This window comes from Zea mays, chromosome 5 (assembly GCF_902167145.1).
Source record: "Zea mays cultivar B73 chromosome 5, Zm-B73-REFERENCE-NAM-5.0, whole genome shotgun sequence".
Taxonomy (NCBI): Eukaryota; Viridiplantae; Streptophyta; class Magnoliopsida; order Poales; family Poaceae; genus Zea; species Zea mays.
Window position 1 is genome coordinate 86,238,524 of NC_050100.1, and position 23,263 is coordinate 86,261,786.

General features: G+C 45.9%; 2 protein-coding genes across 2 annotated transcripts; one reads left to right on the plus strand and one right to left on the minus strand.

Annotated features, from left to right (window-relative positions):
- Positions 1–6,408: 6,408 nt before the first annotated feature.
- On the plus strand, positions 6,409–10,059 carry LOC100191140 (camouflage 1). The gene is made up of 5 exons (NM_001136576.2): positions 6,409–6,737; positions 7,508–7,913; positions 8,417–8,620; positions 9,306–9,483; positions 9,580–10,059. Exons 1-5 carry the CDS (start codon positions 6,574–6,576, stop codon positions 9,696–9,698), a joined length of 1,071 nt encoding a protein of 356 aa, NP_001130048.2. The 5' UTR covers positions 6,409–6,573; the 3' UTR covers positions 9,699–10,059.
- A 173-nt stretch (positions 10,060–10,232) lies between these two features.
- On the minus strand, positions 10,233–12,386 carry LOC100275043 (uncharacterized). Its single transcript, NM_001149243.1, is given in 4 exon segments — positions 10,233–10,541; positions 10,734–10,897; positions 11,994–12,086; positions 12,170–12,386. Coding segments are annotated over 4 exon segments (483 nt in total). The 5' UTR covers positions 12,330–12,386; the 3' UTR covers positions 10,233–10,475.
- Positions 12,387–23,263: the final 10,877 nt, after the last annotated feature.

The window sequence follows — 23,263 nt, forward strand, 5'->3', positions numbered from 1 at the left end:
ATCATCAAGGTCATACCCATTGGGATCAGCATCAGTCGGGTCACACCCATTGGGATCAGCTTCAGCAAAAACTGGCACTTCCTCAGTAGCAGGAGCAGAAGGACCGCATCCTGATCCAAGCATGACACTCGACGAAGTCGTCTCTTTTTCTTTTTCTTCCCTTCAGCAGGAGAAGTTGGTTGATTGGCTCGGCGAGGACACTTTGGGCGAACACTATCAGACCTCTGAATATCCAAAGCTTTGCCAGCCTCTGGGATGGGTGCTACAGCTAGTGTTTAAGTAGGGGCTGCATCAGAGGAATCTTCAGCCAACATATCCAGCATGGCACTTATCTCTGCATCACTTGGATTCAAAGGTACCTCAAAATGAACCTGCCTCTCATCGTCAGGGATTTCGCCAAGTGAGGCAACCAAAGCACTAACCTCTTCAGGAGAGGGTCGCACTCTAAGGCCCAAACCGCTATCACCGGCAGGAGGATTTGACACAAAACTGGTAAATGCCTTGGAAGGAGGCAGATTCCAGGCTGAGTATGCAATATGAGCGCCGATGTTCGACACCTTGCCTCTGAGTATCATCTCGAGCCGGCTCACCAAATCCACAGTAGGAATCCTTCTGTTGGTAACCCGGGTTGAATCAGCGAGGCCTCAATACAGATAAGTCGGGTATGCTCTGTCTTTTAGTGGCTAAATGTTATTGAAAATGAAATCGGCGACCACAGCTTCTGCAGTCAGACCCCTCTCTTTCAATAATCCAACCTCAGCAAGCAGAGCCCCTGCCTCAGCCACCTCTAGGTCTGTGGGGGATTCGGTCCAACTCGGAGTGCGAACATCTGGCTGTCTCCCTGGCCGTGGGGGGAGGGAATTCCCGTGATTCTCCACGATAAACCATTCCAGGCGCCATCCTTTGATGCTGTCCTTGAGTGGGATGTCGAGGTAGTCGGTCTTCCTCCCACGGCGCATCTCCAAACTCGCGCCCCCCACAAGCTGGTGCTGCCCTCCGGCCATCCCAGGCCGACAGTGGTACAAATACTTCCATAAGCCAAAGTGTGGCAGAATACCAAGGAAAGCTTCGCACAAATGAACAAAAACGGAAACTTGCAGAATAAAATTGGGATTCAGATGGGTCAGATTCAAGCGATAGAAATCAAGGAGACCACGGAAGAAAGGAGAAATGGGAAGAGCAAGGCCGCGGATGAGAAAAGGAATGTAAATGACGGATTCGTGGGTGTCTTCTGTCAGAACAGTGACCCCACGGCAGATCCGCCAAGAACAGAGTTCCTTCGGAGGAAGAACTCCGATGGATACGAGATGGAGAAGGTCGGATTCAGAGACAACAGACATGTGGTTACCTGCGAAAGGCAACTGACTGTTGGGATCGATAGGAGGAATGATTGCAACAGATGAACTCTGAGTCTTCCGCTTAGGCGCCATCTCAATCTTGCTGGCGAGCGGAGCGGAAGTAATATTGCAAGGGAGCAGAGAAGCCTGGATGCAGAAAAGCAAAGCTAGGGCACAGAATGCAGAGGCATGCGACAGTGCAGTACATATGGGTTTTTCCTGGGCCAGACGCCATTTCTAAAAAGCACCCAGTCATCACCTAGCTGTTATTTCTAAAACGCTAGCGTGCCATGTCACCACTCGGCCGTTATTTCCAAAACGGACGACGCGGCCCAATTTAACTCAGTTGTTATTTCTAAAAATGGTGACGTTACCAGACTTCACTCGGCCATTGTTTCCAAAGCGGCCGACGTGGCCCATTATCACTCGGCTGTTACTTCTAAAACGCCGACGTCGCCAACAGTCACTCGGCTGTTATTCCTAAAGCAGTGACGTGGCTCCAAAGGATTCGGATGTTACCTCTAAAACGCCGACATCACCAGTAACCGCTCGGTCGTTATTTCTAAAACACCGACGTGGCCCGCTATCACTCGGCTATCAGTTCTAAAAGCGCCGACACCGCCAATAATCACTCGGCTGTCATTCCTAAGGTGACAACGTGACTCCAAAGGACTCGGCCGCTACCACTAAAGCGCTGACATCGCGAAGAAGGCAGTCTGAAGCGTGACCCAATGATTCTAAGTCGCTACTCAAGCATTACATTCAGAAACAACATCTGCAGTAAACATTAGCACGATCGACGATTGACAGGAAGGCAAAATGGTGCACACAGAATTGGGCGAAATCATTCTCCATTATAAAAGGGAAGCACTACCGAACTTACAAATCAACTCATTATGAGTTGATGTCCTCCCCATTACTACATCATATTTCACTACACTATACTACTAACTACTACTACGTTATTTTACTAATACTACTTCTACTACTAATCTATACTAACACTTAAAACTAGTGGCGCCTAGCCACTGGCCTTGTTGCTGCCCTTGCTGCTGCCCTTGTTGCTGCCCCTGCTGCTGCCCTTGCTGCCATCGCCGCCGTCGCCACTGCCACCTTTGCCGCCACCGTCACCGCCCTTGCCGTCGCCTTCGCCGCCATCACCGCCACCGTCACCATCGCCTTCGTCGTCGTCGTCGTCGCCGTCACCACCATCGTCGCTGCCGCCCTACTCGGACGAGTCCGAGGAGTTCTCCTCGTTCGAGGAGTACTCCGACTCATCCGAGCCCTCGAGCCCGGCGCGCTCGACGACCCGGATGTAGGTCCACACCTCTGCGGTGATCCCCTGGGAGTCGTCTGAGTCATCAGACGACGCTGGGGGAGAGGCATGGACCGGTGAGCCCTCTGACTCGGAGGAGAACTCCTTCTTCGAGTACTCCGAGTCACCGAAATCCTCCGAAGGAGGAGTCGGCTCACGCTTCCGCTTGTCGCCGGAGTGATGCGAAGAACTACCACCCTTCTTGATCTTACCATTGGTGGAGTAGAAGGAAAGAGAAGCAAGTAAACAGCGAGCAGCAGTAAGAGATGTGAAAATGCCGGAGAAGCAAGAACGCTATTTATAGAAGAAGAAGGCAACCGCTCACCTCCTACCACGGCCACCGAACAATCACAAAAATTCAATATGCAATTCAAATCGTCTAGAGACACGCCAGGCGGCTGACGCCGTTCCACGTAACACGACACCCATTGGGACTCCAGTCAACTGCTCGGGCGATATGATTACACCCGCGGTCACATCAAGTTATTACTCAGAAGCAGTTTGCTAAACGCTCAGCGCACCAAGCCGTCCCTTGCCTACACCCATTGGGAGGGGACGTCCAGGAATTTTCAATAGATTTTCCCAAGCAGTCACATCCATACAGTATGCGCAATGAATACCTCAAGACAGAAGGAAGATATCAATAGGTATCAAAGGAAAGCCAAATATAGCTGATGAGGTACAAGTCTAATCGACAGAAGCATTGAAGCACGAAGTGATATGAAGACTAGCCAAAGGCCATCTGTCGAACATCCAATCAGTCGCAGATCAAATAAATTGCAAGACCTAGCAAGATATGGACAGATCGCGTACTCGGCCTCAAAAACAAAAATGTATGCTGACCTCTAAAGCATAACGTTAATGATATAATGCTGATCTCTAAGGCATTCGACAAAAGAAAAGGATGATTTCTAAAAAACAGCAGGAAACGAAGACCTTCGAGTGGATTATTTTCAAAAATCCACTCAAAGCTCGGGGGTGCACCCAATGAATAATCATCCCCGAAAGACAAAATGCTGAGTTGCTGACCTCTAAAGCATACGGCAAAACTAAGGCAAGGCTAACCTCTGAAAAAGCACAAGTGGAAGATAAAAGTGATTTCTGAGAAGACTTGAAATGAAGACCTTCGAGTGGATTATCTGCAAAAATCCACTCGAAGCTCGGGGGCTACACCCATTGGGTGCACCTTCGGAGCACCCAATGAATTTCAAAATTCTACAGTGCAAAATGCTGACCTCTGAAGCAGGAACCTGATACAGAACACCAAATTTCGAGGAATAATAGCGGAAGAAGACAGTAAAAGATCGTTTTTACCGGATCACTAAGAGTTCAGAAGTAGTGACCCGACAGGCTTATTTCCAAGGCATTTCTTGTTAAAACCAGAGACTGCAAGCTGGACCTAGGATCTTTGGGCCGGTTATTTCAAAATCAACCCAAAGATCGGGGGCTTGTGGGGGACGAATATCCCCCGGGTCCACCAGAAGGACAAGATACCTCGCGAGGGGCCCGTGGGCCCAATAATCCGCGAGGTCACCCCTTCGTGGGCTTGGGAGGAACATCCAATAAAGCGGATCGACACAAGGCCGGATCAACGCAGGCCCAGACGGCCCGATGAATTTGAGCAGTGATCGCAACAGTGACCCGACCTTCCCGCGCAGGGGCCCCATACATCGGAACCGAGCGAGGATGGTTCGACTGAATTATAGGAAGATAGACTCAGTCAGTTCACTATTACTTAGGCACCCGTTGTTATCATATCCACATGTAATGCCCCACGGTCGAGTATATAAGGCCTAGGGGGGCACCCCTTCAAGACGATCTATCTCATTACTTAGCCATCCACCCGGTTCTCTACGTCCCCAACACTAGAGAGCCCCCTTGTAACCCACCACATAAAGTACTCACGCCAGGACGTAGGGTGTTACGCATCTCAAAGCGGCCTGAATCTGTGCACAACTATCCACTGTTTCTCGTGCATCTGGCACGAACCATCGAGCTACAGTCAGTAATACCGTCCTACTCCAAAAAGCACCTTGAGGGGCAACCCCGGGTGCGCGGTCGGACCCAAAACACCGACAGGGCCCTAGCAAGGTTGTGTGAGGGATTAATCGGGTGGAAAGCCGCCATAGACCCGGGAATTGCTCGCCGTAGTTGGAGAAAACCGTGGGCGCCGCGGGTTGCGTCGGAGCAAGGTGCCACCGCCCCGATTTGAGGTAAAATCACCCCCATCTTCTTCGTCCCACTCTCCGCTGCGCATGGCACCTTTCGGGAGGAGTTTTAGGGCATTAAATCATGGCCACCGTGCCCGGCCGGGGCAATGTCAAATATCTACACTAGAAAGTGGGACCAAGAAAAAAATGTGGTTGAGTGCCTAGATTATCTTAAGAGACAAATCCTTCTTATTGTTTCAGGAAGAGTCGTCTTGACCATGAATGTGCATGTACATCTCATGACCATTAATCTTCCCTAAGATTTGACTATTGGTGGTGGTGGATAGATCGATTTGGTGAAACACCATGACTATATGGCCATACTTCTTGATTGGGAGAACACTCAAGATTTTTCTCACAACATATAATCATTGTGTGGGTTGCGTGAGCCCCAATCCATTAACTTCCTCTATAAGAACATTCAACTATGAGTACATATCATTTGCAGTTTCGCGAGGAAGCATTTTTAAATAATTCAATTTCTTCATGATTAAATGATAATACTCTTCACGCTCACTCTTGGTCCCTTCACAAAGTGGACATATATCGAATTAATGATCATGAACGTCACTATGGTTACATACTCTAGTGAAAACATCCTTGCAAAGGTCTCTAAATAGAGTGTTCTTGGCCTTAGAATTCCATTTCTCAAAATAAATTTCATCAATGATTAGATTAGTGGGATCCTTAGGTGTTTGAATCCCTTGAGTAGAGAATCTAAAAACTCATATATCTATAGCCACAAGGTAAGCTGCGATACAAATTTTCGAACAAGGAAAATCATTACCCTAGACATGAGTAGGGTTGAAAACAGATGGGTAAAATCTCGTTCTGACTCATACTATTTTCTACATTTGACCCGACCGTTTCCATATTTACGAAAAAAATATGGAAACGGGAGATGGTTTATTCTGTTCATTTTTTTTGATCCCGTTTTTGTCCGGAATGAACCCGTATTTATTCCGTATTTGATAAATATGGGATGAGCCTAATATGCATTAGTATATAAACTAAAGTATCATGTCTTTAGTTGACAAATTATAGCACAAGTGGTCATTGTAACTATCGGCTCTTTTCAATGACAAGTGGTCTAAAGTCTTAAACAACATCAGATGTAGCTAAATGTACACTATTAGCAACCAAACAACAATAGAATGATGTCTCTCTATATCTATTTGTTTTATGTTATTGTCCTGCCAATCAATCACTATCAAACATTAATATCATTTCTATTTGTATTAAATTATGAGTTTCCGTTAGTATTTCCATTTCCGTTCATTTTCGCAATTCCGTTTATCCCGCTCTCGTTTCCGTTCCCAACTATTCCGGACCCGATCCCGTTTCCGATGAAAAAATGCGGATACGGAAATGGAAGAGGGGTTTTTCCATTCGTTTTCATCCCTAGATATGAGAAGGTTTTTGGAGATGCTCTAAGCATGAGAAAACTTTTTATGAAAAATACAAATAAAATAAATGGAAATATATCTAGAAAATCCCTAGGTTTAAGTTGAGTTTTATGCATGCTGAGTATGCTTCGCTGTGGTTGGCCAATCCTGACACATTATCTTCTCATCCAAGCCGAGAGCGTGACCAGCTCACCCAGATCAGAATCCAGACCTCGTCAGAGAGCATTCCCTTGTGCATCTCGGCCTCTCCTTCCTCCCTTCCTCGCCCGCCCAGTCCTCTAACCATCTTCTCCAAACGCCCGGAGATGGTCTCGCTGCGATGCACCACCGCGCACCACTCCCTCCTCGGCTCGCCGACCTGCCTCGCGCGCCCGCGGCGGCGGCCGTGCCCCGTCGTGCGCGCTGCCGTCGCCGTGGAGGCCGGCGCTCAGGCCAAGGTCTCACTCATCCGGATTGGGACGCGTGGGAGGTGATCGAATTCGACCCTTTCTGCGGTTTCTTTGTTTGGGATGACGATGAATTCGTGGTTATGCTGGTCAAAATCGTGTCTTTAGGTTCTGTTAATTGTTGAATTTGGGGACGGCAATGCGTTGTGACTTGTGAGTGCCTGATAGATCCTGCGTTTAGCTCTTCGTCCGGGAATGTGAGTTTTGAGATGTGGCTCTGAACCTACTGCGTCTTTATTAGGTGTTGAACATTGTGGATTGTCTGGTAAAGTTCAAAGGAGCATCGAGAATCGTTAGCAGGAAGGATGCGCTTCTTTGCTTTGTAGGATGCAATTCCGAATCAGTAGTAACTGGGCGTTGACCTTGATAGAGCTAAAGAATGGCGGCAAAATTCTACGTTTTAGATCTCACCTCTGCTATTTTTGGGCCAACACCAGAGGCTGGATTGTTCTTGTGCTATTCTCATGCTAGTTAGTGGTTTCATGTTAGCGTTTACAAGGGTGTTGTCTTTATCAGTCTTTGCCTTGACTCGGTTTTAACCAATTTACTACTTTTCTTGGATCTTGTGGAAATTCTACGCCTTTTAGACATTTTCCTTATGTTGAGAAAAAAGTTACTCAAGAATTCGTTTTAAAAAGCAGCAAGAAAAAGTTACTAAAGAAAATTCACAGTTGCTGCCAAAACAAATTGTTCATTCCACTTTCCAAGTTTTCATTTTAAAGTGTTGTTTGTTTCTTTTTTTCATTTGGAATGTGCAAATTTTGTAATTCTTGTCATTGGTTATTTAGGACAGTCCTCTGGCTCTTGCACAAGCCCATGAAACTCGGGAAAAACTGAAAGCCGCACACTCTGAGTTAGCTGAGGAGGGGGCTATTGAGATCGTCATCATAAAGACCACAGGAGACATGATCTTGGACAAACCCCTTGCAGATATTGGAGGCAAGGGTTTATTCACCAAGGAGATAGATGATGCACTCTTGCAGGGAAGGATTGATATAGCTGTGCACTCTATGAAAGATGTTCCAACATATCTACCTGAAGGCACAATATTGCCCTGTAACCTCCCACGAGAAGATGTAAGAGATGCATTCATATGCTTGACTGCAAATTCGCTCGCGGAGCTTCCTGCTGGCAGTGTTGTTGGAAGTGCTTCCTTGCGGAGACAATCTCAGATTCTCTACAGATATCCATCACTGAAAGTAAGTATGATGGTTTTGCTCATCACACTTTCCCTCCTCACCCCCTATACTTGTGATTTTAGTGCTACCAGATTTACTGATGTGTTCATAGGTACTTCCCAGTATTGTGAGTCCGGTGTCCCCCCCCCCCCCCCATTGCATACTCTCTGAAGTCTAGAACATAGATCTTCTTTCTATCAGCTGCAGTTTTTAACTCTATTATAAACTGTTAAAAAAACTCTTACCAATATGTACATTTTTCATTTGTATGATTCTGAAGCTGTTGTTTTCAATGTCATACATGTGAAAAAATGTCCATCCTAGAGGCATTATTGCAATTTTCTTTTTCTTTTGTTATAAAGAGTATTTTGTCCGGTTGACAGTTGTATATTCTTGCCTTAGTCCTGTACTTAAATATTTAGAAGCCTGTATCTGTATTTTTAAAAAAATATTTAGAAGTGTGTTATGATTAGGCATTGACCTTGATTAGTCTCGCTTAAGTAACAGTATTCAATGTTTTGCAGGTAGTTAACTTCAGAGGAAATGTTCAGACACGGTTAAGGAAACTCAAGGAAGGAGATGTGTCTGCTACATTGTTGGCGCTGGCTGGATTAAGGCGGCTAAAAATGGCAGAAAATGCAACAGCTGTACTATCAGTGGAAGAAATGCTTCCGGCAGTTGCCCAAGGTGCTATTGGAATCGCTTGCCGAAGCAACGATGACAAAATGGTAAGGCGTCCAGTGTTGCAGTATGCTGGTAAATGGAGAAAACATGATGCTTGCATGATTCCATGTACAAATCTGACACTAGCTTTGCTGTCTTTTCTTTATCGGACTTTGCATGCCACTTTGATTAACTGATAAGCAAGGGCGGATCTAGAATTAGGAACCATTGATGTCGCTAGCGTAGCTATGATGGACATGCTGTGTCATTGCCCCTTTTGCCCACAGTAATTTTTCATTGAGTTTACACAGGTCATTGCTGTCAGGGGACAGAATTACTAATACTGTGGACCTGCCCCCTGGTGACAGGGTCTGACCATTTTATGGTCCTGAATAATAACCATTCTAGGTATATATATTGCTGTTGAGGCCACACAGATATGTCTCTTTGTCATGCCACTATTTGCATTTTTATTTAACAAATATCTTTTATTTATTGCTTTTTTTATCATGGCCATGTTGCATGCTGTGGCTTTTCCGAAAGCATTTAATCTTTGCAACTATGCCTTACAGTAGGCCTTTATTTTTCTTATTTCAGAGTGTGCATTGTTGTTTTATTCCGCAATGTACATGAATGTACTATGCAGCTACGCAGAGCATGGCAGGCACTTGCTTGCTCATGGCTTTCTTTTTAACACTATATGTATCCGAAAATGATAAGATCTGCCATTCTTTGCCCTCTTTTCTGCAGATGGAGTATCTGTCCTCGTTGAACCACGAGGATACCAGACTAGCTGTCACATGCGAAAGAGAATTCTTGGCAGTTCTTGATGGCAACTGCCGAACTCCAATTGCGGCCTATGCTTACCGTGACAAGGACGGGAACTGCTCATTCCGGGGCCTACTGTCTTCACCAGACGGATCTAAAGGTATCCTCGATTTTCGATCGAGAGGATCTTAAAATGGTCCTGTTCTGTTTGTCATCGAATGACATCGCTTTGTTGCTTGCGTGGTTCTTCTTGCAGTATTTGAGACGGCAAGAAGTGGACCGTACTCTTTCGACGACATGGTCGAGATGGGCAAAGACGCTGGCCACGAGCTGAAGGCGAAGGCTGGGCCTGGCTTCTTCGATAGCCTTCAATGAACAGAATGTGCGGCCATGCGCGATTTCAGTTGGCACCCTTTCGGTTGAAAACGAGGGCCAAAGTAGGTTGTTGAGGGGTTTGTTTTTGTTTCTTCTTTTTTTCTCCTACTACTAGTTCCTGCTAGAGCCTTGTACTACCACTCATGTTGAGCAGCCCCATTCAGCTTTTGTTGTTTCTCATGTTCTTTTAGCACTCTGGGTTAGAGAGAGCCGGTATCTGCACAGCTATGTTGTGTCGAAGTTGATGTGACTCTGCAGATAGTTGTTGTTTCAAGAATATTTGAGCGAGCTCATGATAACCATGGGAGTAAGATTCGATGTTCCTATTCTTCGGAAAATTAGCCTTGTTGATTGATTCTCAGATGAACCTGATGAATGTCACATCCCTCTTTGGGGGAAATGAGAATGGAGAAACCTGCCTCTTTCATGAATGTCACATACACCCCTAAATGTTCCAGTTTTTTTTTTTAAAAAAATTAAACAAATATGATTCCTTTTTATTATTATTTTCTGCAATCACATAGAGGCAAGATGAACACAAAGGCAACACCGGCACTCTTTCACAATATTGGAGATAACTGATAGTCTGATACAGGTCCCAATCTAAATTACCCAGACATTTTCAGATGCTACTGAACAAGGATCTCCTGAAGCATCTTACCCCAAAGCCTAAACATTACCTACTGGATGCGTTCAAATAACATGTTGGTTGTTACAAGATCCTTTGTCGAGATGGTTCACCAAATCGAAATTGCATGGCTTCGTTATAGAACGAATCTACTTGTCCTGATTCTGCATTGCTGCCATGTTAGTCAGGTCTTCAGCAGTCACTGCTCTATGCATCTGTACAAACAGGAAGCCAAAATTAGGATCATGTCTGTCAGTCTATGTGATGACACTTCCTTTGTTTCAGTGATTATTGATTTATGTGGCCTACTGCATATAGCTAACCACAACAAGTTGATGCGGCGGAAGCAAAACAAATTTGCGTAAATGGAAAACAAACAGATCGTTAGGTGAAGAAATAATGCTCACCGCATTAGCGACGGTAAGCCAATGGAAGCACCTCGGGAGGGAATCCTCTGCTGATGGCGCTGTATCGTGATTCCAGTAGGTTATGCTCTGGAATTCAGCTCGGGATGTAAAATTGCTGACTTCAGCATCTGAATTCTGTCCGCGACTCTTCTCCAATACATAACCTACAGAGAATGTTAAAAGCATCATAAACATGGTCAAACTGCAGTACTTCTGTTGAATTCACAGTTTCTACTGAAGATATAGAATGACAGATTGTTACCACTCGAACTTGTGGAAAGGGAGGAACAGGAGGAGGGTTGTGATAGCCTGATAGGTTTGTCCAGCCCATGTTAAAGCTAGCTATTTTAATAAAGGTGAAACCCAAAATGTGTTTGAACTTTGAACCTTGACTTGTGGTTTCTATTGAGTTTCAGCTCTAGCCTACCCTAACTTACTTGGGCTAAAAGACTGCTGCTGCTGCTGTTGTTGTATTGTATCACTCAAAAAGGATAGTTCAGAGGCATAAAGCGACATTATTTATGGTCGAAACCTGTCTTCGGTTCGAGGGGGTTTGTTAGCCTTCGGCCCTAATGACCGATGTGTTTGGCACCAAGGGTGCATTCTGTACATAAAATCTCTCTTTTCTTACTTAATTGAATGGCCGAGCTCCTTTTATTGAAAAAAAAAATAGATTGTTACCTCTGGTCACCACCTATCATCTCCACACATCTAGATGTACATGCAAACTTAGCATCCCAAGACCAATTAACATATGTACTAAGTAGGCCGATGGCCATATTTCAGGTAAAAGAAGGAATACACCGCCATTCAATGATCACTTCTGCAGCCAAACTCAAAACTGAAACTTCAGGATTTGTGAACGACTTCCTTACTTCATAGTGTTTATACTTTTTCAGCATGCATTTGAATCATAAATTAATTCTTACTAGAATTTGAAGGTGCCTTTTTTTAGGACGGCTGGAATATCAATGTTCCCCCATAAAGTTTCGGTTTTTATCAGCGCCACACAATTCATCCAGTCACCTTAAAGGCGTGCATGCAATTTGGAGAGAATGTCGGATTTTGGCGCATCTAGTTACGGTTACACTGATTCTATACAGCTTCACTATCATTCAGGCCATAAATCAACGTACATTGCTACGAATCGATGAAGAAAAAGGAGAAAAAACACGCTTCCCACTCCAAAGGTCCCAAACTGATGATAAACTCAGAAATCTTGTAGGCTTGAAGAAGGCAGAAGGAAGAAAGTGATGTAACCTCGGTAGCCATCCGGGAGAGCTAGGGTAGTGCCCTGCAGTTTCCTCCCACGAAAGAAGGCCTCTTCCATCTTCACCCCCTCCACCTCCACACCTATCGGGAGGCCCACACCAATTCCTCAACTAAATGAGCGGGAAAAAGGAAACGAGAGATTTGACTCGGGGGTGGGCACGGACCTGTGTCCCTAGGCTTGAAGTAGTCGGATACGGGGGCGCCGCCGTTCTGCCTGATGCCGCAGGGCAGGAGGTGCGCCCCACCGAGGTCGGCTGCGACTGAGGAGAGGTCGACGGTAGCCGTGACGCCGGCGGCGGGTGCCGGAGGGGTCGCCGGCTCCATGTTGAGCTCACGTTCGTGGAATTTCCGCACTCAACGAGCGACCACAGGAAGAAAAACGGGAAGGAAATTAGGAGAGTCAGCCCACAACTTAAAGCCCTGTTTTGAGTTTGGTGTCTATTTAGGTGCTCCATTAAAGTTAGCGTAAGAATTGAAATGGCTCGAAAATTATTTAAATCTATTTTTTTTGTTTGGCTAACCATAGAATATGTTTCTCGTGAACAAAATCAAATATTTTGGCAACACAAAGAACACATATATGTTTTCATTGCTCACTCCATCCCAAAATACAGGTACGACAGGTGCTTGAGGGCACGCACGCGGGAGCGTGGCAGCGTCTCAGAGCGGCAGCGTCTCTCTGAGGTGCACGCGGCAGTGACACCTTGAGTTGCGCACGACGGTAAGGTGTGAGTGGCCGCGGCGGCGTGACGACGGATCTCGGGGGCACGTGATCAACGACGACACCCCTAAGGCGTGCATGACAGCGAGGTGGGAGCGGCTGATGCGACGGATCTCAGGATGCACGCGCGCGAGGGTTGACCCTGAGCGCGTACGACTGCGATGCCATCCAAGGTACACGCGGGATCCAACTACTCTACCATCGAACACGACACTGGCCCACCTTCGTCCATCCCAACTCGACCCCACCACGTGTGCACCTTCTGTTTACGCAAAACATAACACATGTTTACACATGTATAAACGTGCCCTACAGTCGCGCGGACGCACGAGCCCCACTGGCCCGACCTGACCACGCGTGTGACCACTACCTTGGCTAGGGCTTCCCATGCCTATCGGAAGCTCTGGGCTTCCATTACCAACAGCCTATATATACACTATATTAAAACACCAGTTTCAACGGTCGTTCCACGTCATATTTTTACAAATAACCCCTCACAACCAACCTCCACGTCTGGTATGTGTAAGGAAAATGGACCCCGGGCCATTTGGCTAATTGAGTTTTGGTGTTTGATGAACAACACAATCAGTGAACTAATAAGTTTTCTAGTGGTTGTATTTGTAGTTCACAGGATGCGAAGAGAATTGGACCAAGGCAATGAGGATGCAACACCTCAAAAGAAGACATAAAAAGATGCATAGGAGTCCAATACTCAAGAACAAAGAAGCCCGAAGAAATCAGCGAAGAAATCCAAGACGAGGGCTGTCAGCCAGCGCCTGGTGGCGCACCGGACATCGGTGTCCGGTGTGCACCGGACTGTCCGGTGAGGCACCGGACAGTCTGCGCAGAGAGGCCGCAGACAGGCGCTCTCTGGCTGTAGCACCGGACTGTCCGGTGTGCACCGGACTGTCCGGTGTGCCAACGGGCAGACGGCAACGGTCGGATCCAACGGTCGACTGCTACAGGCGCCAACGGTCGGCTGACGTGGCGTGCACCGGACATCTACTGTGCAGTGTCCGGTGGTGCACCGGACTGTCCGGTGCACCCGACGACAGAAAGCTGCTGCTTTCTGTCCAACGGCTAGTTGGGGGTGTGGAGGCTATAAATACCACCCTAACCGGCCATTCTCAAGTGTGAGAGCCCAAGCAACATACCAAGACACATAGTGCATATTTCCAAGAGCTCAAACACCCAAGTGCTTAATAGAATCACTCGGTGATTAGCGTAGGTGCTTTGCGAAGTGCTTAGGTTAGTTAGACCGCTTTAGCGCTTGCTCTAGGTGAACCCTAGTTAGTTGAGTGAGTTTTGTAAAACCACACAACCCCTCGGCTCTTGTGTGAGTCGTAGTAATTGTACCGAGTGGGGCGAGAGTCTTGCGAGACCGTGACAACCGCGTTTGTGTCACGGCCGCCACCGTGTACCGGAGGGAACGAGGCCCGCGGCGTTTTGGCCGGAAGCTCGATAGTGGAGACGGCGGGGAGCGTCCGAGAGGAGCCGGAAGCGGAGCACCACTTGCGCGTGGAGAAGGCCCGTGGCTCCCTACGGAGTTACTCGACCGTGGTGCTTGGCCCTCGCGTGGGCTTCCCTTTGCGTAGGGGCACCAACGAGGATTAGTCGGGACCTTGCGTGGTTCCGGATACCTCGGTAAAAATACCGGCGTCATCCACGAGAGTTTGCTTCTCTACTTAGCTCTTTACATTCCGCATTTATATTAAGCATTTAAGTTTCAATCTTGTAGTCATACTTATTTAGTGTAGATTGAAACTTAGCCTTTGCGGTAGAGATAGCAACACTTAGACAAAGCCTAGTTTGCACATTCTAATTTGATTATTTGCATAGGTTTTGCTCTAGGGATTTAATTGTGGCCTAGTTAAGTAAAAGTTTTAGAAGTCCTAATTCACCCCCCCCCCTCTTAGGTGTCACCCGTTTCCTACAGTATGTACCGAATTATATTTGGTACTAGGGTGGCCTGATCTTCACGACAGTAGGTTGATGAATAAGATGGCTGGATATAAAGGTAACAGAATAACAAGGTAAATTTGTTGAAGAACAGCGGGTAACTGACTTTATACCTGATCAAGGTCGGAAGTGACCAAGCGACAGGAAGAGAGACACCGAAACCGTGTAGACTTCAACTCGATCTCCGAACAACCGCAGAACCACAACCGGAGCTAATCCACACAATACGAGGCAGTCGTATTGGAACTCGCAAGGCACGAACTAGTGGATCCCAGAGGAATCACTTCACAAGTCCAGGAGAACAAGGAAGAAAAGGGGTAGAGTAAACACTCAGCAGCTCGGCTGCAGTAATCACTTGGATTATCAAATCATCAAAGGTTATCAAAAGTTGTTTTACATCATAGACATAGGGGGTATTTATACTAGCTACAACCAGCCTTAGATAGGTATAAACACGAAAAGAAAGTATTTTAACGTGCTAATGTGAAGGGGCCTCTTCGGGAGATATCCAGAGCTGAATTCCGCGTGGATGTTTGACTTCTGCGCAGCCTTCAGTATTTTGATAATAACTTCTCCTAGGAATCTCCAAATGGCGTGGGGCTAGATGCGTTGGAAAGCTAACTTGATAAGCTTTCTCACCATGTATAGCATGCCTAATGAAACTTTGTGTAATGATGCAGTTTAATACTGAAACTTGGTCATCAAGCAGTCTGTTGACCTTCTGACCAGTCAGCACTAAAGTAGGTCGGTTGCCTTGCTGAGAAATCCGATTAAGTCAGTCTTAGAATCATTGGAAACTAGACTTCAATAGCTTTCCAAAATATACTTATGGGCCTTCATAGATGTTGTTCACTTGTTCTCAAATACTATTAATTAAGAACAAGGCAACACAATTGTTAATAGTTAAAGATCTTCGTCCTTCAAAACATTATTTTCTCTCGGATATAATGATCTTCAGACGAAGGTCATGAAGGACACACCTTCATCATTTTACAATATAAACATGAATATAAATAATAAAATGAAAGAATACAGTGGAATGAAGATAATATTTGTTATATATTTAGATTCATTTATCTTCATTAAACATGGATAAACATTAACAATATTCATATTACAATGGTACCTTCGGCTTACCGGAAGGTGAGAGAGCAAGAATGACGCGAGCGATTACAATCCAGCCTGAACAGTACTGTGTTACTGTTCATCTATTTATAGACACAGGACGCATCCCAAATAAAAGTACATTTATATCCCTGGTAACTGCCTATAATCCTAACATGAATTATTGAGGACTATAAGGTCTTTAGCCCCTTTCAGCCATCATCATGCTTCTGAGCTTCATCAATATGTTAGGCCGAAGGTCCTTGGCTTTTAGCTTCGTTCCCTTCATTCCGCCATAAGAGAAGTTCTTCATCCCAAAGCCGAAGCTTCCTGTAACTATTCATAATCATGCTGAAAACATATGGTTAGACACATTTTTTAGGACCTTCAGAAGAGGAAGACCCCCAACAGTAGCCCCTCGCAGTATTAATTTGTGTCCTTGTAACAAATTTAGACTGCGACGTGTAAGAAGGCCTTTAGCCGAAGGTCCGAAAAAACACCTTCCCTTCGCTAGAATAGCGAACGACACTAACATGCCGGACCCACCAAGCCGTGGGGCGCTATGTATATAAATATGAGCTCGTATTGAAAGTGTTTCTTGTGCTATTTCAGTTGCTTACACTGTGCTCTCTATTTTAAATTCTCATGTTTTGTCGCGAGTTTGAGCTTCGGCATTTCAACAAGTTTTGATTTGATGGCTGGTGAAAAGAAGACTATTGACCCGACGCTGTCCGAGTTTTACGAAGCTATGGAGAGGACCAATGCAGAAAAGATTGCACATGAGACATTAGCTGGAATATCTAAGGGTTCCAGTGACAGTGAATATTTTGATGCAGAAAGTGAAAATGAGGGTGCCGAAGATCGGCCCTAGAGGCCAAGTCATGTTGTCTTCAGAAAGTCAACAATCAAACAAGGATAGATTGATGCCATGAGGGGAAGGTATTTTCGTGACATTTCTATTGTGCGGGCTGGAGGGGAGAGTAATGTCCCTCTGCCTGAAGCTAACGAGGTGGTTTTCTATAGAAGCTTCATGAAAGCAGGGCTTCGGTTTCCTTTGGATAGTATGCTAGTCGAAGTGTTGAAAACCTTCGAAGTGTACCTTCATCAGCTTACCCCTGAAGCCATCATCAGGATGGGGGTTTATATTTGGGCCATGAGGAGCCAAGGACTAGAACCAAATGTGAAAGGCTTCTATAACATGCATGAGTTGTTTTTTGAGACGAAGGCCACCGAGAAAGCAATATCATAATAAGTTTGGCTGCTATGGCTTCGTAACCCGCTCTGAAGTAAGCAATCTAGTGCCAACATTTCGCAAGAGATGGCCAGGGGCCTGGATGCAAGAATGGTTTTATGTGAAGAATGATTTGGTGGAAAGGGAAGACATCAAGGGTATTATCCAACATCCCATATGGTCTCACTTCGGCATTAGGATACCATTTCTTGCCCTTGGAAACGACGTTCAAGCATGCCAAGCTGCCTTTAACACGGTATGCACCTACATAGGCACTAGGGACTTAGTCCAGGAGTATATTGCCTACAAAGTGTGGCCGCTTGGGAGTGGTTGGGAGATGCTGAAGGAGGCTACTGCTGGTTCTAGCAAAGGTGGCCTAGTCTATTTGAAGTATACATTCAAATATAGAAGCCAATTTGATGAGCCAAATGACGACTGGCTAGACGCTATCGAAGCCACCAGTGATGAATTACTTGGTGCCTATTCAAGGGCCGAAGATGACGCTATGACTGCAACCTTCGGAGGTCGAGGCAAGAAAAGGCTAAATATGATTTTTGATGTTATTGGTTTGTATACCCAGACTACTGCTACCCTTCGCGAAAGCAAGGGAATAAAAGAAAAGCCGCTGCTTCGGCGATCTCTAATACGACGAAGCCAAAAATGGTTAAGGTTTTGAGACATCGCCCGAAGCGTGATGAAACAGCAGAAGAACCAAGGCATGCTGAAAGGTCTTCTGCTCCTGAGTCAAGTCACCCTGCTCCCGCCGAAGCTAGGATGGAATCGGACGAAGAGCCATGACTGAAGATAGCAGCAGAGCAGCCGAAAGTCTTGAGTTCATTGCAAGAAATAGAACTTCCGAAGGTAGAAAAGATTGCTTCAGTAACTCCTAAGAGAAGGAGAATGGTGAAAGGGAAATGTGCCCTTGGGCCATTTCTAAGTATTTTGGTGATTTAGTGTCCAACACAAGTGCCTAAGTGTAAAATGGAGGACAAAGTACAAATCAAGGGTAAAGGTATGTTTCTCAGACTTAGTACATTGTTTTAGTGACTAATGTATTGTGTCTAAGTGTTGGAAACAGGAAAAAGCCAATTGAAAATGTCTTGGCTCGAGCAGCCAAGTTTCAGCTCAGTCTGGAGCACCGGACTGTCCGGTGGTGCACCGGACAGTGTCCGGTGCGCCAGGCTGGCTTGAGCGAACTGGCCACTCTCGGGAATCCACCGGCGACGTATGGCTATAATTCACCGGACTGTCCGGTGAGCCAATGGTCGGCCGGGCCAACGGTCGGCCGCGCAATCTGCGCGGGACACGTGGCCGAGCCAACGGCTAGAAGAATGCACCGGACTGTCCGGTGTGCACCGGACATGTCTGGTGCGCCAACGGCTCTCAGCCTGCCAACGGTCGACTACTTCGTTTATGGAAAGAAATCGGGCACCAGACAATGTCCGGTGTGCACCGGACTGTCCGGTGCGCCAGTCGACAGAAGGCAAGATCAGCCTTCCAAGATTGCTCTCAACGGCTCCTAGCTGCCTTGGGGCTATAAAAGGGACCCCTAGGCACATGGAGGAGCACACCAAGCATCTCCTAAGCATTCCTAAGCACCAAGACATCGATTCCGCGCCTTTGATTCTTTGCGATAGCAATTAGAGCTCTAGTTGAGTGGTGAACTCATTGAGTTGTGTTGTGAGCTCTCGTTGCGACTTGTGTGCGTGGTGTTGCTGTGATTTCTTGTCTTGAGTGCGTTGCTAATCCCTCCCTTGCTCCGTGTTTCTTTGTGATCTTAAAGTGTAAGGGCGAGAGGCTCCAAGTTGTGGAGATTCCTCGCAAACGGGATTGAGTAAAGCAAACAAAACACTGTGGTATTCAAGTGGGTCTTTGGACCGCTTGAGAGGGGTTGATTGCAACCCTCGTCCGTTGGGACGCCACAACATGGAGTAGGCAAGCGTTGGTCTTGGCCGAACCACGGGATAACCACCGTGTCATCTCTGTGATTGATCCTTGTTGGTTATTGTGTTTTGTTGAGGATTCCTATCTAGCCACTTGGCAATTATTGTGCTAACAATTAACCAAGTTTTGTGGCTTAAGTTTTCAAGTTTTACAGGATCACCTATTCACCCCCCCCTCTAGGTGCTCTCAATTGGTATCAGAGCCGTTCTCTTCACAAAGGGACTAACCGCCCGAAGAGATGGATCCTAAGGGGAAGGGAATCGTGATCAACGACAAAGAAAAGGAATCCTTCGTCAACGAGCCGAAGGACGACAAGCCTACCGACTCCGGCTCGGACCATAGACGGAAAGAAGGGAAGAAAAAGAAGACGAGGCGCATCAAGGAGATCGTCTACTACGACGACAGCGATGAGTCTACTTCTTCCCAAAAGGACGACGACCACAACGACTACGAGAGAAGGAAACTGGTTAATTCGAACTTTTCTTTTGACTACTCTCGTATTCCGCAAAGTTCAAATTCACATTTGCTCTCCATTCCACTCGGCAAGCCTCCACACTTTGATGGAGAGGACTACGGATTTTGGAGCCACAAAATGCATAGTCACCTATTCTCTCTCCATCCTAGTATATGGGAGATTGTAGAGAGTGGAATACACTTTGATAGTACGGATAGTCCTGTGTTCATTAATGAGCAAATACATAAGAATGCACAAGCTACTACTGTTCTTCTAGCTTCTTTGTGCAGGGATGAATACCACGAAGTGAGCGGCTTGGATAACGCCAAGCAAATATGGGACACCCTCAAGATTTCTCACGAGGGGAACGACGTCACCTTGCTCACTAAAATGGAGTTGGTGGAGGGCGAGCTTGGACGGTTCGCGATGATAAGGGGCGAGGAGCCAACCCAAACATACAACCGGCTCAAGACCCTTATCAACAAAATAAGGAGCTACGGAAGCACGCGATGGACGGACCACGACGTCGTCCGACTGATGCTAAGGTCCTTTACCGTTCTTGATCCTCATTTGGTGAATAATATTCGTGAGAATCCCAGGTACACCAAAATGTCGCCCGAAGAAGTCCTTGGAAAATTCGTGAGCGGGCGGATGATGATCAAGGAGGCGAGGTACGTGGACGACGCTTTGAATGGTCCGATCAACGAGCCGCAACCCCTTGCTCTCAAGGCAACAAGAAGCAAGGAGGCACTACCTAGCAAGGTGGCACAAATTGAGGCGGCTGGACTTAATGATGAAGAGATGGCCCTCATCATCAAGAGATTCAAGACGGCGCTTAAAGGTCGCAAGGGACAACCAAGCAAGACCAAAGTCAAGGGGAAGCGCTCATGCTTCAAATGCGGTAAGCTTGGTCATTTTATTGCTAACTGTCCCGACAATGATAGTGATCAGGATCAAGGGAACAAGAGGGAGAAGAAGAAAAACTATAAGAAGGCAAAGGGCGAGGCTCATCTTGGCAAGGAGTGGGATTCGGATTGCTCCTCGTCCGACTCCGACAATGAAGGACTCGCCGCCACCGCCTTCAACAAGTCATCCCTCTTCCCCAACGAACGTCACACATGCCTTATGGCAAGGGAGAAGAAGGTATGTACTCAAGACTCTACTTATGCTTCTTCAAGTGAGGATGAATCTAGTGATGAGGATGAAATAGATTATTCATGTCTATTTAAGGGCCTAGATAGAACCAAGGTAGATAAAATTAATGAATTAATTGATGCCTTGAATGATAAGAATAGGCTTCTAGAAAAACAAGAAGATTTATTGTATGAAGAACATGACAAATTTATAGAAGCACAAAAATCTCATGCTTTAGAAGTCAAAAGAAATGAAATGCTTTCATGTGAATTATCTTCGTGCCATGAGACAATTTCTAGCTTAAGGAACATTAATGATGATTTGAATACTAAGTTGAAAATAGTTAGTAAATCAACAACTTGTGTAGAAAATGTTGTTATTTGCAATAGATGTAAAGATTTTGATATTGATGCTTGTAGTGAACACATAGCTTCTATTGCAAAGTTAAACAATGAATTGGCTAGTCTTAATGCCCAACTTAAGACTAGCAAAAGTGATTTCGATAAACTAAAATTTGCAAGGGATGCCTACACGATTGGTAGACACCCCTCCATTAAGGATGGACTTGGCTTCAAGAGGGAAGCCAAGGACTTAACAAGCCATAAGGCTCCCATCTCCACCAAGGAGAAAGGGAAGGCCCCTATGGCAAGTAGCACTAAAAAGAACCATGCTTTTATGTACAACAATAGAAGACAGTCTCATAGGAGTTGCAATGCTTTTGATTCACATGACTCGTATGCTATGTTTGCTCCTAGTTCTTCCTATATGCATGGTAGAGATATGCCTAGGAAAAATGTTCATCATGTGCCTAGAAAAAAATTTGTTCATGCTTCTAGGAAAGTTATGAATGGTCCCTCTACAATTTATCATGCTTTGAATGCTTCCTTTGCTATTTGTAGAAAGGATAGGAAAATAGTTGCTAGGAAATTAGGGGCAAAATGCAAGGGTGATAAAACTTGCATTTGGGTCCCTAAGGAAATTGTGACTAACCTTGTAGGACCCAACAAGAGTTGGGTACCTTAGACCCAAGTCTAAATTTGCCTTGCAGGTTTATGCATCCGGGGGTTCAAGCTGGATTATCGACAGCGGATGCACAAACCATATGACGGGGGAGAAGAAGATGTTCACCTCCTACGTCAAGAATAAGGATTCCCAAGATTCAATCATATTTGGTGATGGGAACCAAGGCAAGGTGAAAAGGTTTAGGCAAGATTGCAATATCAAATGAGCATTCTATCTCTAATGTGTTTTTAGTGGAGAGTCTTGGATATAATTTACTATCTGTTAGTCAATTATGTAATATGGGATATAACTGTTTATTTACAAATGTAGATGTGTCTGTCTTTAGAAGATGTGATGGTTCACTAGCTTTTAAGGGTGTACTAGACGACAAACTTTACTTAGTTGATTTTGCAAAAGAAGAGACCGGTCTAGATGCATGCTTAATGGCTAAGACTTGCATGGGCTGGTTGTGGCATCGCCGCTTAACACATGTGGGGATGAAGAACCTCCACAAGCTTCTAAAGGGAGAACACGTGATAGGTCTAACCAATGTTCATTTCGAAAAAGATAGACCTTGTGCAGCTTGTCAAGCAGGTAAACAAGTGGGAGGAGCACATCACAACAAGAATGTGATGACCACGTCAGGACCTCTGGAGCTGCTGCATATGGACCTCTTCGGACCCGTCGCCTATCTGAGCATAGGAAGAAGTAAGTATGGTCTAGTTATTGTTGATGACTTTTCCCGCTTCACTTGGGTGTTCTTTTTGCAGGATAAGTCTGAAACCCAAGGGACCCTCAAGCGCTTCCTCAGGAGAGCTCAAAATGAGTTTGAGCTCAAGGTAAAGAAGATAAGGAGCGACAACGGGTCCGAATTCAAGAATCTTCAAGTGGAGGAGTTCCTTGAGGAGGAGGGGATCAAGCACGAGTTCTCCGCTCCCTACACACCTCAGCAAAATGGTGTGGTAGAGAGGAAGAACAGGACGCTCATAGATATGGCGAGGACTATGCTTGGAGAGTTCAAGACCCCCGAGTGCTTTTGGTCGGAAGCCGTGAACACGGCTTGCCACGCCATCAACAGGGTCTACCTGCACCACCTCCTCAAGAAGACCTCATACGAGCTGCTAACTGGTAACAAACCCAATGTATCGTACTTTCGTGTATTTGGGAGTAAATGCTACATTCTAGTGAAGAAGGGTAGGAATTCCAAATTTGCTCCCAAAGCTATAGAAGGGTTTTTATTAGGTTATGATTCAAATACAAAGGCGTATAGGGTCTTCAACAAATCATCGGGTTTGGTTGAAGTCTCTAGCGACGTTGTATTTGATGAGACTAATGGCTCTCCAAGAGAGCAAGTTGTTGATCTTGATGATGTAGATGAAGAAGACGTTCCAACGGCCGCGATACGCACCATGGCGATTGGAGATGTACGGCCTCAGGAACAATTGGAGCAAGATCAACCGTCTTCCTCAACTATGGTGCATCCCCCAACCCAAGATGACACACAGGTACCTCAAGTGGAGGCGCATGATCAAGGGGGAGCACAGGATGTTCAAGTTGAGGAGGAAGATGCACCTCAGGCACCTCCAACCCAAGTTCGAGTAACGATCCAAAGGGATCATCCCGTCGACCAGATATTGGGTGATATTAGCAAGGGAGTAACTACTCGTTCAAGATTAGTTAATTTTTGTGAGCATTACTCTTTTGTCTCT